At 50.9% G+C, this 16372-nt stretch overlaps 2 protein-coding genes across 7 annotated transcripts in view; one reads left to right on the forward strand and one right to left on the reverse strand.

Annotated features, from left to right (window-relative positions):
* Window positions 1–562: 562 nt before the first annotated feature.
* B9d1 (B9 domain containing 1) lies at window positions 563–8741 on the forward strand. The gene is made up of 7 exons (XM_057775884.1): window positions 563–905; window positions 1881–1949; window positions 3798–3909; window positions 5263–5359; window positions 5685–5747; window positions 8201–8268; window positions 8467–8741. The coding sequence occupies exons 1-7, from the start codon at window positions 675–677 to the stop codon at window positions 8607–8609; spliced, it is 783 nt and encodes a 260-aa protein (XP_057631867.1). The 5' UTR covers window positions 563–674; the 3' UTR covers window positions 8610–8741.
* Window positions 8742–12555: 3814 nt separating this feature from the next.
* Epn2 (epsin 2) overlaps window positions 12556–16372 on the reverse strand; it is a 65008-nt gene continuing 61191 nt past the window's right edge. For all 6 annotated transcript variants that reach the window (XM_057774318.1, XM_057774317.1, XM_057774316.1 and 3 more), the window contains one exon: window positions 12556–15001. In XM_057774318.1, the coding sequence (XP_057630301.1) occupies window positions 14712–15001 (290 nt within the window). In that variant the 3' untranslated portion in view covers window positions 12556–14711. The remainder of the gene's footprint in view (window positions 15002–16372) is intronic.

Genomic DNA, 16372 nt, shown 5'->3' on the forward strand with positions numbered 1-16372 from the left:
TACCTGATGGGGTCTCTAATTGTTACTTTTAAAGTTCTGCATGTAAAGCCTAAACTACTGCAATGAATGTGGCCAAATTACCCTCTCCCACCAGAAAACGGAGATGTATTCAATTAGTCATTCAAAAAGTAGTTCCCAAGTGTTTACACACGGAATCTAGAGGCAAAGTCTAGGCTCGCATTAAGCCTCCTTGGATGAGACAATGATGAGAATAAGTACGGTTGGAGCCAAGTGATGACAGCTGTGTCTACTGGTGGCCTGGGACGGAGCTCTAACATCCCCGACTGCTAGTGATTCTCCAAAAACGGGTGACTGGTACGTGGACTGCTGCCTTTCTGTGGGCCCCAGCTTCACATGCAGGAGCGGGGGCTTGGACAGGAGGATTCTCAGGGTTAGGAGGACGAGAGCTTCAAAGGCCTGAAGGGCACACCCTTCACCTGGGGCGGGGCGCTAGGCTATGCCTGCGGGGCCACTCTACGTGCGGCCACAGCGCCACCTTCTGGCCAGAGGTAACTCTAGCACGTGACTTTCCGCGGGCCTGAGTCCCGCAGCTGCTTCTCATCACCCAGCTCTCCAGCCTGCGAGCTTCAAGCACGACCAAGCTAGTGGAGTCACAGTCCCTGCGGGTCCCAGGACCCGGCCTTGGAGGTTAGTTTCACGCGACGCAAAGGAAGATGGTCCCCATGGCCGTCAATTTCACTGCGCCTGCGTACTCTAATTCTTGGACAAACGCCGCTGCTGAGAAATTTGTCCCAGATGGCTTGCCATCTGTTTCCAAGGCAACCCAGGAGCCTCCTGGCAACTGCGCGCGGCCTGTGCAGGTCTCCCGGCCCAGCGGTGCGATGGCTGCTGCGAGTCCCAGCGTCTTCCTGCTGATGGTCAACGGGCAGGTGGAGAGTGCCCAGGTGAGCTGCCGTGCACCCTGCCTGGGGCCGGCCCGTTCTCCTCCCCGGATTCTTCCCTCATTTCCTAGAGAGCCAAGTCATTTCTCTCATCCTCTCAATTAGTTGAAATGGAGAACCAGCGTTTGAAAACATTGGCGCCAGATTTCTGGGCCCAACCCTCGAGACCTTGAGCTGGTACCAAAATCACTCTATGGCCTCCAGCTTGGATCCTGTCTACTTGGTTGAGTGATGGGCTGGGGCTAATGGGAGTGAGGGCTTCGCTGACGCTCTTAACAGCTAGGAAAACTTACCAGTAGGCAGTGGCCAAGTGAGATTCGGATCTACATCTGACTCTCAGGACTTGGCTACATTATTCTTATGGGTTGCGTGTTGAAAATGCTCATTATTCCCACTTATTCTGAGGTTTGACTAGGTGATTGACGTTCTGCCAGGTCCGAGGTTCAGTAGGTTTTCCTGCTTTCCTGCGACCTCCCGTTTTATTCTATCCAATGGAAGGCTGCCCAGCTGGGCTGAGTACTCTAGCCTCCTCTCTCCGTCTTCTGCTCTGGGTCCTCCCTTCTCCCAGGCCTTCAGTTCTAGCCATAGAACTGTAGCTTCCCGGGTTTCACATCAGTATGGTTCCTGTAGATCTAATTTGTGCCCAGCACTGGAGACACACAGAGGCATAAAACCTGTTCTTTCCTCAGTCAGACAGAGTTAGCAGACATAGGCATTGGGTACCTGGATGCAGACATGCAGAAGGCAAAGGGAGCCAAGCAATGATCATTAGCCAGATAAGGAGTGAAGAACGGACTCCCTGAGCGTGAATTCTGAAGCATGGGCAAGGGGCCAGTCTGGGACTAATGACTTCCTCATTTCTGTCCCCTGCCCTGCTGAACGCCACCCCCTCCACCTCAGGTGCCTACTGCACCTGCCTGGCTAATGTGTGGGCTCAGTTTGGTTCCCTAAACAGAATCCTGCGTGCTTTTCTCTCAGTTTCCAGAGTATGACGACCTCTACTGCAAGTACTGCTTTGTGTACGGCCAGGACTGGGCCCCCACAGCGGTAAGACGAACTCATGGGCCTCCCCTCCTTGGAGCTTTAGTGATTCCTGAAGTATCTGCCATGCCCTTCTATCCCAGACCCAAGAGGTAGACACTCAGGTCAGAGAGGACCCAAGCATGAGTTTGCTCCTGGCAAAGCTAGTTTACAGAATACAGCCACTGCTAGGTTCGCTGATACAATTCTTGGAGTCTGCTGGTGGCAGCCAAGAGGGACAAATGGCAGCATAAGCTGCCAGACCCTGAAACACTGCCTGCCAGTGGCTGTGAACACCATCAGCCAGTAACCCCTCCCCCTCCAATGCTGGCCCCTCCTCAGACAGCAGATTGAAGAATCTCAGGGGTTTGAGGGCAGTCTTTCACCACAGGAAGGGGCTGTGTGCAGACCACTGCCACGCTATGCTTTTCTGCTCGCACAGTGTTCATGAACCCTCACAGTAGCTTCAAAAGCGGAAGCTAGCCAAACATGGTTTGTGTGCCTGCAGTCCAGCACAGAGGCTGGGGCAGGAGCATCTCTGGAATTTCAAGGTTAACCCGGGCTATATATATAAGACCCAAACAAATGGGAAAATAAAAAAAAATGTGGAAGCCCAACTTCTTTGAGCCTGGGCTTCTTCATTTGTACCACAGACATGTTAATACTTTTTTGTTTGATTTCCTTTTCTCTAATGGGACTTATATTTTTTAAAAGATGCTTCAGTATTTATTAGAGATTTGATTTTAAATGTATATGTGTATGGGTGTAAATGCAGGTGGTTGGGAAGGTCAGAGGTCAGATCCCCGGGAGCTGGAGCTTAGGTGGTTGTGAGCTAGAGAGATGACTGAGAAGTTGAGTGCATATTCTTGCAGAGGACCCCAAATTGATATCCAGCACCCACATGGCTCACAATAATCTTTAACTCTAATCCCAGGAGATCTGATGCCTTCTTCTGGCCTCCATAGACACCAGGCATATAAATAGTACACAGACATGCAAACAGGCAAAACTCAGTAAAATGAAATTTTGGGGGAGAGGTTTTCGAAACAGGGTTTCTTTGTGTAGCCCTGACTGTCCTGGAACTCGCTAATAGACCAGGCTGGCCTCAAACCCACAGAGATCCTTCGGTCGTTGCCTCCTTAGTTCTGGGATTAAAGGTGTGCAAAACCACCTCCTGGCTATAAAATGAATTTTAAAAATGATTTTGTGTGTACAAGCACATGCACACACGTGCTACAGCACACACGTTGGCAACAGAGGACAGCTTTTCTGGAGCTGGTTCTCATCTCCCACCTTGTTTTAAGGCAGAGACTCTTGTTTCTTGATGCTGTGTTTTGTACTCCAAGAGCTTCTCCTGCTATTCCCTCGTCTCCAGCTGCTCTCACACCAGGGCTGTTCTCCTGCTATTCCCGTCACACCTCACACCGCCACACCACGGCTGTTTATCTGTTTGTTTTCCATGGTTCTGGGATGGAACTCACTCAGGCTGTCGGGCTTGCACAGCACATGCTTTTGCCCACCAAGTCATCTCGTGGGCCCAACAGTTTTTAGTAATTATTACCAAGTCCTCTGGGAGTGACCAGTGCCTGCCAGATGTTCCCATTGTAGAGGAAACCAATACAATAAGTAGGACACACTCTAATTTGTTAGTCAGAGATGAAGAGGGTGAAGAGGAGGAAGAGGACAGTGCCTCGGGAGCTAGAACATACAGATAGCAGGGAGGACAGACTCTAGACCAAGGCACTTTGGGGTAACTATCTTAAAGAAAGGTGGGAACAAGCCATGCAGAAAAAAATGAAATGGCCTTCCTACATAAGTGGAAGGGGCATGAGTACCTGGAACTGAGACCAGCTGTCTCTGTCACTGTTTATACAGGGCCTGGAGGAGGGGATCTCACAGATAGCATCCAAGAGCCAAGATGTACGGCAAGCGCTGGTGTGGAACTTCCCTATCGATGTCACCTTTAAAAGTACCAACCCCTATGGCTGTGAGTCTGTGGGCCCTGATGGGAGGGGCGGGGCCTCTGCTGTACCGCCCACCACTCCCCTCCTTCAGGTGGCCACTGCCAATGGCTTGGTTTGTGCCCCAGCCCTTGATGTGCTCAGCATCCGCCTGTTTTGTGGACTGCCATTTGCACACAGAGCCTGGTGTATGGTGCTGCCACCTAGCTGGAGGGTCTGACCTCAAGTTGCTCAACCTCCCATTGCCTAGTGCTCCAGTCAGCTCCAGTACCTGCTCGCCCTGTGCTGGTGACATGGGACACTCTTCTGAGCCTCCCCCTCATCCCACAGCCACCCTTCTAATCTGAGCCCTTGCCAAGCTAGCAAAGCCGTGGAGGCTGAGCAGGCCAGGGTAATGCTGATCTGCCAAGGCTGGCAAGCGTGTAGTGGCGGCAGCTCAGAGAACACCGCTGGGGGAAGCTCCCCTGGAGAGCAGTGTAATGTGAACCCGTGAAAGTGAACAGGACCTGCCTGAGCACACACCCAGCAGTGTGCTCACGGGTGGGTACACGAGTGTATCAAGAGCCTGTATGTGAGTGATCTGACTCACTGCAGCAGTTCTCCAAGGAGCAGCAGCCCGTGGGCCCTCAACTCCTCACAGCTGACTGTGGTACAGTGGTGATCAGGTATTTGGTGTTGAGAAGAGATAAATCACTATATACGAACCGAGTAACTCCCATTTTACTTTTGGTGGCAGAGTAGTAGAGGGAAGGACACAGATTTCGTTAACCTTTACTGAGCACCTCATGTCTGATACTATTCCAAAGCTTTTAGACACAAGAAAGCTGAGGACAAAAAAGCTGGGAAACCTGTCTGAGGCCATTCAGCAGTAACCACAGAGCCAGCTTCCAGGCCTCCCCTGTCATCTGGAGTTGCAGCAATCTGCTCTGCCTAGAGGTCAGACACCTAGAGGAGGAGGCCTGGCTGCCCTGGCTGCGGGTGATGAGGAAGCATATGTAAATATCAGTATGTTAAGGAGAAATGCCTGGAAGGCTCTCAGAACTTTCAGAATAAGCCCCTCCCACAGAGTGTCATAGTTTGGGAAGACTATGTCCATCAGAAAGGAAGAAAGCAGGGCCCAGGATTGGCCCAGAGCCTCCAAAGGACTTCCTGTCTACCCAATGTCTTGGCTCTCCCCAGCTATGAACAGAGGTATGGAGAGTGCTTCCAGGGCACCAGCAGAAGCCCAGAAAGTAGCAGGAGGACAGAAGCCCTGGGTGTGGACAGGATTCCCAGGGCCTTGGCCAGCATCCTGAGTCCCTGCTCCAGACCTCAGCCAGGCACATTATGTGCTGAGCCCCACCCTTGTCTCCCCACATGCCAACCTTGTCCTTCCCAAGGGCCACAGATCGTGCTCAGTGTGTATGGACCAGACGTGTTTGGGAACGATGTGGTCCGAGGCTACGGAGTGGTGCATGTACCCTTCTCTCCTGGACGGTAGGTGCCCAGTCTGCCCCTTACTGGGCAGGCAAACCTTGGGGACAGCACTTTTAGACAGCAGGCTTTCTGGTCACTGCCCCTTCCTTGGATTTGGGCAAGATATATTCAGGGGCCCAAGCAGCCTGGGTATAATCTACACCTGGAAAGAGACACACGCGGGTGGGATGCCTGTGCTACTGGAGAGGAATGGAGGTGGGTGAAAGAACAGGTCCTGTGTGCCTCCGCACCCCTTCATCTGTACAGGCTTGCACCCTGGCCTGTGAAGGTTTCCACAGGGCTAGGACTGTTCCTCAGCACATCTGTGTGAAAACATCTGTTTCAGGCACAAGAGGACCATCCCCATGTTTGTGCCGGAGTCTACGTCTACTCTGCAGAAGTTCACAAGGTGGGTCTTCCACTTGCAGCCTCGCTCCTCTCGAGCTAATGGGTAACGAACTGGCCAGCACCTTCCACCCTCCCAGGACCTGGAACCCTCCCAGGTCTTCACAGGCAGCACCTAGAGACAGATGGAAACAGGAATGTAGGCAGGGACACTGCCAAATCCTTGGGCTTCCTTGACCACTTTCTGGCAGCTTAAGGCTATGAGACTCTTGTGTGCCGTCTGTCTTTGTCATGTGGACATGTTTGTCAGGCTGCTGTAGCAGCATGAGGCAAACTTGTCATGGGTACCCCTGGGAAAGCTACTTTAGGTAGGAACAAGAGTAGAGTCAAGCAGCAGCCATGAAGAATCCAGGAACCATGCTCCATACCCAGGGCCCTGAGAGCTTTTGCAGTCCCTTAGGAAAACTGAAGAGTTAGGAGCAGCCAGAAAGTTGCTACTGCCAGCAAGTGTGAGGGCTTGGGGGTGGGGAGTGGGGGTTCATGGAGGAGCCAGGATACAGCATCAAGAAGGTCCCAGAGAACAGAACAAGAGCCTTAGAGATGGCCCAGAGGGAAGGCCTTTGCCACATCCAAGTAGGGGTTTGAAGGGCCTGCTAGCCCAGCTAGCTGCCTGTCACCTCTGCTCCCTGTTAGGCTGACGAGGATGAAAGGCAAGTGAAGGGCCACTGGGTTCCCAGGCAGCAGCCAGTATGCAGCCTCTTATAAGCTAGTTTCAGGCAGAGAGAGGGATCTGGCCAGAGTCCTATAGCCCTGGAGAAGAGGCCTGTACCTGTTTTGAGGGGGCTGAAAAAAGGGTTCTGGGCTGTAGGAGGACCGACTGACAGCACCTTGCCTATGCCTGCCTGGATAACCCAGGATAATCCTCACCTTGCAGCAATCTTAATAACTCCCATGTAGACCCTCCTCACAAAGAAGGCTGCCTTCCCAATGTCTTCAGTCCCTGCCTAGTAGCCTTAGAGCTGTTACTCAGCCACTGCAGCCCCTCCCTCCATCCCAGTCTTTGCAAAGCCAGTAGGGTGGTGTCACTGCTGGAAGCTGCCTTGGCACACCCTCTTCATTGAGGAGTCACTTGAGCCAGGATGCCAGCAGTCTCTTTCTTGCTTCCCATTTGCCTGGCCTTGGATTTTTTTTTTTTTTTTTTTTTTTTTTTTTTTTTTTTTTTTTTTTGAGCCCACTAGGTTCTGCTCTGCCTCAGCCCTTGCCTGGAATATTCTCCCTGAACAGTCTGCCTCTTCTCAGATGAGAAAACCAAATGTAGATTAGAAGAGAACTGGGACCCAGTGAGGGTGAGATGTGCCTTTATTGCCAGGGATTCTGAGACTCCTCAGTACTGAGGTGAATAGTTAGAGCTTTGCCCTGATGGGAAAGCAGGAGGAGGTGTATATACACACGCATACGGCCAGTGTCTTCTGGAATGCATAACTTCAGGACCCTGCGCCCCCTTAGGTTATCTCAACAGCAGTGCATACTGTTGTTCCCTCAGGACCTCCTGCCCTGCCTAGCAGTCCAATAGGGCTGCTGAGGTCTAGCCTGGGAGCCCAGGGATACAGCCATGCCCTCAGCATAGTTATGGGTGGTGGATGTGTAGTCATGGTTACCTTTCAAGCCTCTGCAAAGTGCCCAGGGAAGACAGAACCCTACCTCCACAGGCAAACAGGAATGCTGGTGGAGTGGTCCCACAAAGTCTGAGTTGGTTCTGGTTGCTGTGCTTCGGCTAATCCTGTCTGCCCCAAGCCTATGGTTCCCAGCAAATTGCTGGGCCTGTACATCCTGTCGATGTGTCTCAAAGGCCTGAGTGGGGCCCAAGATCTGAAGTCAGGGTGCAGTGAGATTGTGGCCTATGTGGGTTACTGGGCATTTGTAGAAACTGCTTTTGAGTTTGCCAGCCAGAGCCTGAGGGGCTAAATGGTACCCCTAGCTATCTGGGACTTTAAATGTCAGGTGACTTGTGACCCAGATCCTCCCAAGGGTAACGTTCTGTGGTAGCTGACAGGGTGCCTTCGCTTCTATTGTCCCATGAGGTTGGTGTGATCATCTCTTACCGTAGACAAACAGGTTCAGTGACAGGGTGGGACTTGTTCTGAATTCCATATGAGGCAGTTTGGGGAGCTGAGTCTGGCACTTCTTGAGATTGGGTTCTCTCCCGAGGAGGCTAAGGGTCACACTGTCATCCTGCTTTTCCTCTCCTGACCCATCTGCTTTTTTGGGGGGTGCCCATGGGATCAGGTTGTGCTTGGTGATGCAAACCCACAAGACTTGCCTGGGTGGGCTGGATACTTCCTGGAGCACCTGGCAGAAGCACTGCCATAGACCCAAACAGGGGACATCTCCTGGCACCCCACCTGACCTCCAGATAGGCAAAAGGTTGTCCTACACTTAGAGGATGCCAGGAGCACTCCTGTGTCTGAGGCCAGCAAGTTCCAAGTGTTCCTCACTGGTGTTTTCCTATGTCCTCAGCTGGTTCATGGGACGGCGGCCAGAGTACACAGACCCCAAGGTGGTGGCCCAGGGTGAAGGCCGAGAAGGTAAAACTGATGTTCCCAAGCCTAGCTGAAGGGATGAGGTGATGGGTGAAGGCCAGGGAGCTGTCAGACAACTGGAACCTGGTAATATACCAGCCACCCAAAGAATTTTCTAGAATACCTCCTATACAAGGGCTTCAGCAGGTAGTTTGCTATGTCCATCCCCGACAAACCCAGCTAATGCTCACCTCATGTCTCCAGTGACTCGTGTCCGCTCTCAGGGATTTGTCACCCTCCTCTTCAATGTGGTAACCAAGGACATGAAGAAGCTGGGCTATGACACTGGGCCTGTGGACACACAAGGAGTCCTGGGTCCCAGCCTGCCACAGGGCAACCCACAATGAAAGCATCAGCCTTTCTGTCCACCACTGTGGCCCTGGGACCCCATAGCCCACAGATAATCAAGGACTCAAGCAGCCTGACTGGGAAGTTGGAGAGTTGAAGATAGTTTTCTATAATAAAGTTTCACATTTTTTCAGAAATTCTGGGGCCTGAATTTCTTGCTTTCTTCATTAGCACCTCAGGCCTGGGGCTCAGCCTCCAGGACATGCCCCAGAAGGACGCGATGCCATGCTGGAGTGAGGAGTTAGCCTCCCCAGGATTGCTAACCAAGGTTCCAGGGCCACAAACCAAACATTTACAGAAATGTGCAGACTCTTCTCGTTCCCACCCCTTGATCATAGCAATTGTTATCATTTTCATTGTGTTTGGTATTACCAGCCATCTACAGGAGTCACCACATCTTCATGGAGTAAGCACTATGCAAATATTACACCATTTATACAGAGCATTCGAGTGTTCTCACATTTTGGTGCCCTGGTAGGGTTCTAGCCACCCAGGACACCAAAGAACAGAGACTGTACTTGCATTTTCCATTGGTCCATCTGTCCTCTCCAGTTCACCTGTGCTTAGCAGATCACAGGCTGTGGGTTGCAGCATGCATATTATTAGACAGAGTTCTGTACTAGTTATTCAAGTGAACGTTTACATCCAACAAGATTCACACACATCTGTGCTGTATGATCGGTTTCAATGAATGCACACTCCAACCCCAATCAAGGCACAGAAAGGTACCTTCACTTCAGAGTCTCTGGCGTGCCTGCCAGTCAAGATGAGAGACCATGCAGTGGAAGACTTTGGAGGTCAATGGCTAGAGTGTCTAAAATGTAGGTGGGTGCCAGGCACGAGACCTTTTCGTATGTTTTTTTTCTGTTGTTTTTGTTTCGTTTTCCCCTGACAGTGACAGTGTTTCTTTGTGTAGCTTTGGCTGACCTGGAACTTGCTTGCTCTGTAGATTAGGCTGGCCTTGAACTCAAGGCCTTCCTCTGTCTCCCTTGTGCTAAAATTCAAAGTGTGCACCATCTCCACCCAGTGACATGTGACTCTTAAGATATACAAAACCCAGGTTTACTCTCCACTGTCACACAGTTGTGTTCACAGACTTCACTTTCTCATGGTCAAACTAGTAGACTACATCTCCTAGGCTTCTTGTGTCCCACTGGGAAGCCCCCAGAGTGGCCCTTGCTCTTGTCCATGAAGCCCTTAGAGGCCCACGCTGAAGGAAGCGTGATGAGAGAACCATCTGATGTTAGGTTCTAGTCAGAAGGGGTGCTGCAAGGACATCCCTGCTGGGCATTTGAGGGGGGGATTTTATTATGGATGCAGGGAATTTATTCCTGCATACACACTTGACCCAGAAACTGTTACAAGGAATGAGTTTATGCTGTGATTAAAAACTAGAAATGACTGTCTGGTACACACTACCACCAGGGTGGTAGGAGAGAACACACAGCACGGACAGCTCACGGGAGGGTCTGTGGCTGAACCAACAGCTCTGTGGGAGGAGGGGAGGATGTCCCAGAAAAGCAACATTTGGGGAAGCACAGGCCAGTGTGCAAATGCAGAAATGAACAGGAACAAAGAAAACTAAAAAGTTAGCATCATAAAATTAGGAAAGGGCTGGGGAGACAGCTCAGCAGAGAGCACCGGCTGCTCTTCTAGAGGATCAGGATTTCATTCCTGGTGGCTCACAGCTGTCAGCAACTGCAGTCTGCGGTGATCTAACACCATCTTCTGGCCTCCAAGGGTAGCACAATGTACATAGCGTAGACACACATTCAAAAATACTCATACACAATTTTTAAAAAAAATTTAGTAAGAGAACTCTAAACTCAAAAAACTGAAAATCAAACCATAAAATCCTAGTCATGTAGCAAAGAACAAATGAAAAGCTGGCTGTGATGCACTCACCTTTAATGCCAGCACTTAAGAGGCAGAGGCAGATTTGAATTCAAGGTCAGCCTGGTCTACAGACTGAGTTCAGGACTCTCAGGGCTGTCACACAGAGAAGCCCTGTTTCAGAGGTGGGGGTGGCTGTGGGGTGAGAAGCAGTATGTGTCCATGGAACTGACAAAAACAAAGCTTAGAATTCTATATCACAGTCCATCACTGAAAGAAGTCTGGGCAGGAACCTGGGAGCAAAAGTCATAGAGGGGTACTGCTTACTGGCTTGCTCAGCCTGCTTTATTATAGCACCCAGGACCACCAGCCCAGGGACAGGGATGGCACTACCCAAAGGTGGCCCTCACCCGATTAGCAAACAAAAAAATGCCCCTACAGGCCTACCTAACGCCCAGTCCTATGGAGGCATTTTCTCAGTTGAAGCTCCCTGCTCTCCCAGTGACTCTCAAGCTTGTGTCTAAGTTGACGGGAAACCAGCCAGTGTACCACCGCAGGACCCAGAACAAGTCCCAGCTGGCAGCAGAAAGCTGGCTCCTAGCTGCTCAGAAGAGGGGCCATTCTAGGCCCCTCCTGTGCTGGATGGCCTCCTGGGGCCCTAGTGCTGTCTTCAGCTCCTCCCACACTACTCATTAACAGCAGCGTCCCTCACCCTGTGCAGGAAGCCTGACTTAATGGAGAAGACTCTGGCCCCATAAACCCTAGATTCTTGGCCGAACACACAAAGGGCCTACACAACCTCTTGTTCTGAGAGGTAAAACAGGACCAGCTCTAACAATAACCAAGCCTGTTTCCTACTATGCGGGACACTGGCAGATGGAAGCTCCTATGACACAGCATTTCTGGAGAGATGTGAAATAAAGCATGCTGGCTGGTTTTGTGTCGATCTGACATGAGACTTGTGAGGAGGCCTCAACGGGGGTGGGGTGGGGAGTGTCTTCATAAGTTCAGGCTGTGGGCAGGGCTGTAGGACATTTTCTTAATTAGTGACAGATGAGGGAGGGCCCAGCTCACTATGGGCGGTACCATCCTTGGGTTCCTAGTCCTGGGCTCTGTAAGCCAGCAGGCTAAGTGAGCCGGTAAACAATGCTCCTCTATGACCTCTGCAGTAGCTCCTGCCTCCTGGTTCCTACTGGGACTCCCTTTAATAATGAATTGTGAACGCTGGGCCCAACACCTGGAAGGCAGAAGCAGGCAGGTCTGCTTTGAGGTCAATTTGGTCTACAGAGTTGCAGGATGGCCAGGGCTACAAAAAGAGACCCTGGCGGTGGGGGTGGGCCTGATCAACAGTAAGCGATGTGTGCTTAGTTTCAAACCCAGGAGAAAAGGTGGAGGTGCCTATTTAACATATCAAAGCAGACCTGGCTGCCAGGTTCTCCCAGCATCCCTCAGTCTCTATCAGTTACAGGGTGTGGACTATAGAATACCCCACCTTCTACCCTGAAGTCTCCAGCCCAGGGGTGGGCTGCCTTTCCCCCAGAGGCTCTTGTCCAAATAATCCAGACATTGTGGTTACCCTCCTCCTCTTGTACCTTTGGCCTCCTGACTAGATCCTCTCTCTCCCATTCCTTCCCTGGTCATGTCCACTCTGGACTCTCCTAGATGTCCCTGCCTCTGCCCATGCTCCCCCACATATCTATAATAAACTTTCTCCTCCACCATACCTAGTTATGAATAATCACGTCCTTTCCTTTCCTTTTTATTTATTTATTTAATTTAATATGGAAGCATAAACCAAATAAGCCCTTTCAAGCCCCGAGTTGCTTTTTGGTCATGGTGTTTCAACAGGAGTGACTGGGAAACCACTGAAGCACACGGAGAGCTGGCCTCAGAACTGAAAGCCACCTGGGCAATGGACTTGGGCCAATGTTTGCCCAGCGCAGCCTTCGGACAGGCCATAGCAATGTCCACCAATAGCCGACCTGAGGCTCAGGCACTAGGTAAGGGTGGTGGCCTGACTGCAGCCCAAGCTGCGTCCCTAGCCAGTTCTGCCATCTTGTCACATTCGATGGGTAAAGACAAGATAGGAAAAGGACACAGCCAGAAACCACATCATGATACAAATGATAAATTATATTTATACAGTAAATAAGTATCAACAGTCAACACGAATCCAAAACCAACCACCAGCCCTGGGTCTGAGGAACAGCTGGATATCTTCCCTAGGGTGTCCGTCAGGAAGGGCATGGTGGCACGTGTGCAACACACATGGCAGTGGCCAGTGGCTTCATGATCAGTGCAGTGGGTAACAGGGACATGCGCTGGATATCCTGTGGGAGGAGGGAACCGAGTGGCTATTGGGGTGGGGCCTCAGTCAGAAGGACTCTCATCTTCTGCAGCAGAATCACCGGCCCTCAGCAGGCAGATCTGGACCTGGCATATCCAATCCGAAGGAAGTGCCATCTGAAACACTGCCCTGTCCCCCTGTCCCAAGCAGGAGCCCAGTCTTCAGTCTTCCTCAACAGCAGAGCCCAAGCCCACCCGTAGGCCTCTAGCCCTGGGAGGAGCGTGTAATTAGGAAGGGACCTTGGTCTGCGGGGCCTAGGAGCAGCATGTGGGCTCTCAGACTCAGGAGGGGCTTGAGTGCAGTCCTCCTCAAGCAGGAACCACTCAGTCAACCATATAGATGCTGAGGACCAAAACTTTCCCTGGATGCAGAGGGGCTGGCATGGGGTTGGGTGTCCTTGAAGTAAGAACTTCATATAGTGAGACAGGGCAGAAAGGCCAGCCACACAAACTGCCAGGACCAAGAAGGAGCAATCCTTTCTCTGAGGAAAAGCAAGTCTGTGGTCTCTAATTCAGGATTTAATACTTTCCTTAGCAGTAAGTGAGTGAGGAAACAGGAGGTCGGCAGAGAATATAGTATCAGTGCGCGTCTGTTAAAAATGGACGCCATGTGAACATTCTTTTTCATCTCCAACATAAGGTATGATCACTTCCTGGTCAACAGTCTGAGTGGAGCTGGCAGCACACATCAGAGTCAGTCCCTGTCCTAACTCGGGTGACCTATGAGCCCAGAAGTGCACAGCCCCCCCATTTTCACACAGTCTCATTAACCTGAGCATGACGATGGGGCCCCAGCCACACTTCTGGTGTGCAGTAAACGGAAGTTCCTGGCAATCCCTGTGCGCCAGGTACAAAGAAAGGAAGTAGTCGATAAAAACTGGCAAGTCACAATCATGCGTGTTTGTTTTTCCTTTAACATTAAGATGTCAATATACTAGTAGCAAAAAAGCCTCTCAGGATCTAGGCAAAAGGCTGAAGGATCAACTGATTTGGTAATTCATCAAAAGAGCTGAAAAAAGGAAAAAGGCAACTGGAGGCTGCAGGTTTTTGTTATGGTTGGAAGTTTTTGTTTTGTTTTAATAAAATTCTTTCTGTGTAATCAAATTCTCAATTTTTTTCCTATAAAGAATTTGCTTAGTTTTCCATAAGGCATATTTTTGTCATCCAAATATCTCTTCTTTTAAAGTTTTCTTACAGTTAAAACCATAAATAAGAGAAATTAGACCACTAAAATAATACGTGCCAAGACCTTAATTCAGCCAGACTTGGTCAATTCTATCAAAACTAGACAGTTAAATAAGAACCACATTATAAAAATATTAGCCAAAAAAAGACTATTAGATAATTCTGCAAACTGAAATAGGAAACTGTACTCAACAAAATGTGCAAACGTGCACAAGCACAGAGCCACGGGGCAGGGCTGTGCTCTGGTCAGCTTAAAGCCCCACACTAGTGTTTATCTCAGACTCCCACGAGTCTAAGGAAAAGTAAAATATGCAGAACCACTTTCCAACAGTCAGTGGGGAGTGGGGCCAGAGCTTCACCTTGTCCACACCCTGAGGTGTGCTGGGGTGGGGCACACAATGTAACTGTCCCAAGTCCTGGGCTAGACAGCATCCCAGAATCTTGGGCAACACTGATAACACCTCTTTGTTCAAGACCTCAGTGGAGCACAGTCAGAGCTGAGCACTTAGGAAGAGACACAGACAGGGGCCCAGCTAGGACAGGGAGGCCATCCCACCCGTACTCCAGCCTGAAAGTCTGGACTATAATAACCACCCTTTCACCAGGAAGCTGGACCTGAAGCTCTAACACCCCTACCACCACATTCTCGACCATTACACAAATCAGAGTGAGTTCCCACTTGACCTCCTTGGGCTCGGCACTCTGGGTGTTCACTCAGGCAAATACCAGCCTGGGCACTAGAGAAGGAAAGGGTTGGTTGTGCCCGTGGCCTGAGTTGCTGATGGGGGAATGCCCACACTGCCTACCATGTTCATTGCTGTAGGGCCTAGTGGTGTTAACGAAGAGCCACTGGCCCCCAATGTTGAGTGTGGGGCTACTGAGGTCACAGGAGCCACAGGTTCCATCCCTGGACCAGACCCAAAGGATGCACTGCTCCCAAGGACAGGGCTCCCCCGAAGCTGATTCAGTGTCAACGGCTGGGGCTGGTTGACCTGGAAGGGGTTGACAGGGGTTGGGGTGGCAGCACCTGATAAAAGAGCAAGGAGAACACAAGTGAGTCACTGGAAGGCACTATCCCCTCAGGACAGGTCGGTCTCTCTGTCTCTGTCTCTATCTCTCTCTGTTTCTGTGTCTCTCTCTCTCTTTCTCTCTCTCTCTCTCTCTCTCTCTCTCTCTCTCTCTCTCTCTCTCACACACACACACACACACACACACACACACACACACACGGCACTTCAACACTGAACTGGAGGGGAGACATCAGCATTGGCAAACATCTCCAGACTGCTGAGGCCAAGAAGACTATAGCTGTGAGGAGTATGGGACGTGTCCAGGGCCACAGAGTAAACAAGGCAGAGCCAAGAGCACACAGGCTTGAGTATTCTAGTTCCTCTGAAGGGTGAGTACCCAGGCTGTGGTCAGCTGCCCAGCTCCCTCATTCTGTCTGCCAGTTGTGACTACAGGTGCCTGAGAAAGGCCATGCAGCATCCTGGGATGTACACTTTGGCACCATGAAGGCCTGAGAAGGGCCTGCTACTGAGTCTTACCCAGCTTCTCTAAACTTCCCTCAACCAAAAGGCTCTTCTGTCAGTGAAATACCTGGTGGGTCTTTCCAGGACACATGACACTGCTGTCAGTAAGTCTCTGAGCTTGTTAAGCTCCACTCACCAACATGGCCTGCTCATGAAGGGGCAGCACGAGTCACCATCACAAGAGAAAGTTGCCGTCCTCTAACGGGTGTACTTCTACCAGGGTCACAAAAGACAAGGGTGATCTGCAGCCCTTGCTCAGGAGTGGCAGAGTCAGGTCTACCCATATAGCCCGGAATGACCTGAGTCCAATACTTCTACAAAAATTCCTCCATTTGGCCATGGCCATCATAGGTTTGTAGGCAAGGTCCACCGCACCGGGGACAAGAGTCTCTGGAACAGGAACGGGCCAGATGACCTGAGGGCTCTGGTCCTGTTCAGCTCCACCCACAGGGCAACTTTTCTCTAGATACCATGCCTTCATCCATTAGGACCCTAAAGGTGGGGTGCAACCTAGAAATTCCACAGATCCTGTATCTGCCCAGAGGCCCCAAACCTCAACTTCTAGAGATCACACTCCTCTGCTGGGAGCTGTAGGGACAGAGAACTAAAATTCTCTAATCCCCGAGACATAGGGCAAGGTCAACGTTGACACTATTGGAGACCCATTTCTCCTCTTGGGAGGTCGAAGAGGTGAAGGCTATGCAGAGCAAGGGTAGGAGGACATGCTAGATGAAGAGTTCAGATGAGGGGATGTACAAGCAGGGTTGAGTGGGAAATGTCGTAGCCTGGAGGTAAGGAGGGGACTGCTAAAACCTTGAGGATTGTTATTTAGCTCCATATAGCTGAGAGTGTAATGCACATGGGAA

This window comes from Chionomys nivalis, chromosome 7, assembly GCF_950005125.1.
Source record: "Chionomys nivalis chromosome 7, mChiNiv1.1, whole genome shotgun sequence".
In the NCBI taxonomy this organism is placed as follows: Eukaryota; Metazoa; Chordata; class Mammalia; order Rodentia; family Cricetidae; genus Chionomys; species Chionomys nivalis.

Excerpts from the sequence above, each read along its gene's own strand:
- B9d1 (XM_057775884.1), top strand. The coding sequence starts at position 675 with ATGGTCCCCATGGCCGTCAATTTCACTGCGCCTGCGTACTCTAATTCT. Across the intron at positions 906-1,880 it reads GGCAGGTGGAGAGTGCCCAG|TTTCCAGAGTATGACGACCT; the intron begins GTGAGCTGCCGT and ends CTTTTCTCTCAG. Across the intron at positions 5,748-8,200 it reads ACTCTGCAGAAGTTCACAAG|CTGGTTCATGGGACGGCGGC; the intron begins GTGGGTCTTCCA and ends CTATGTCCTCAG.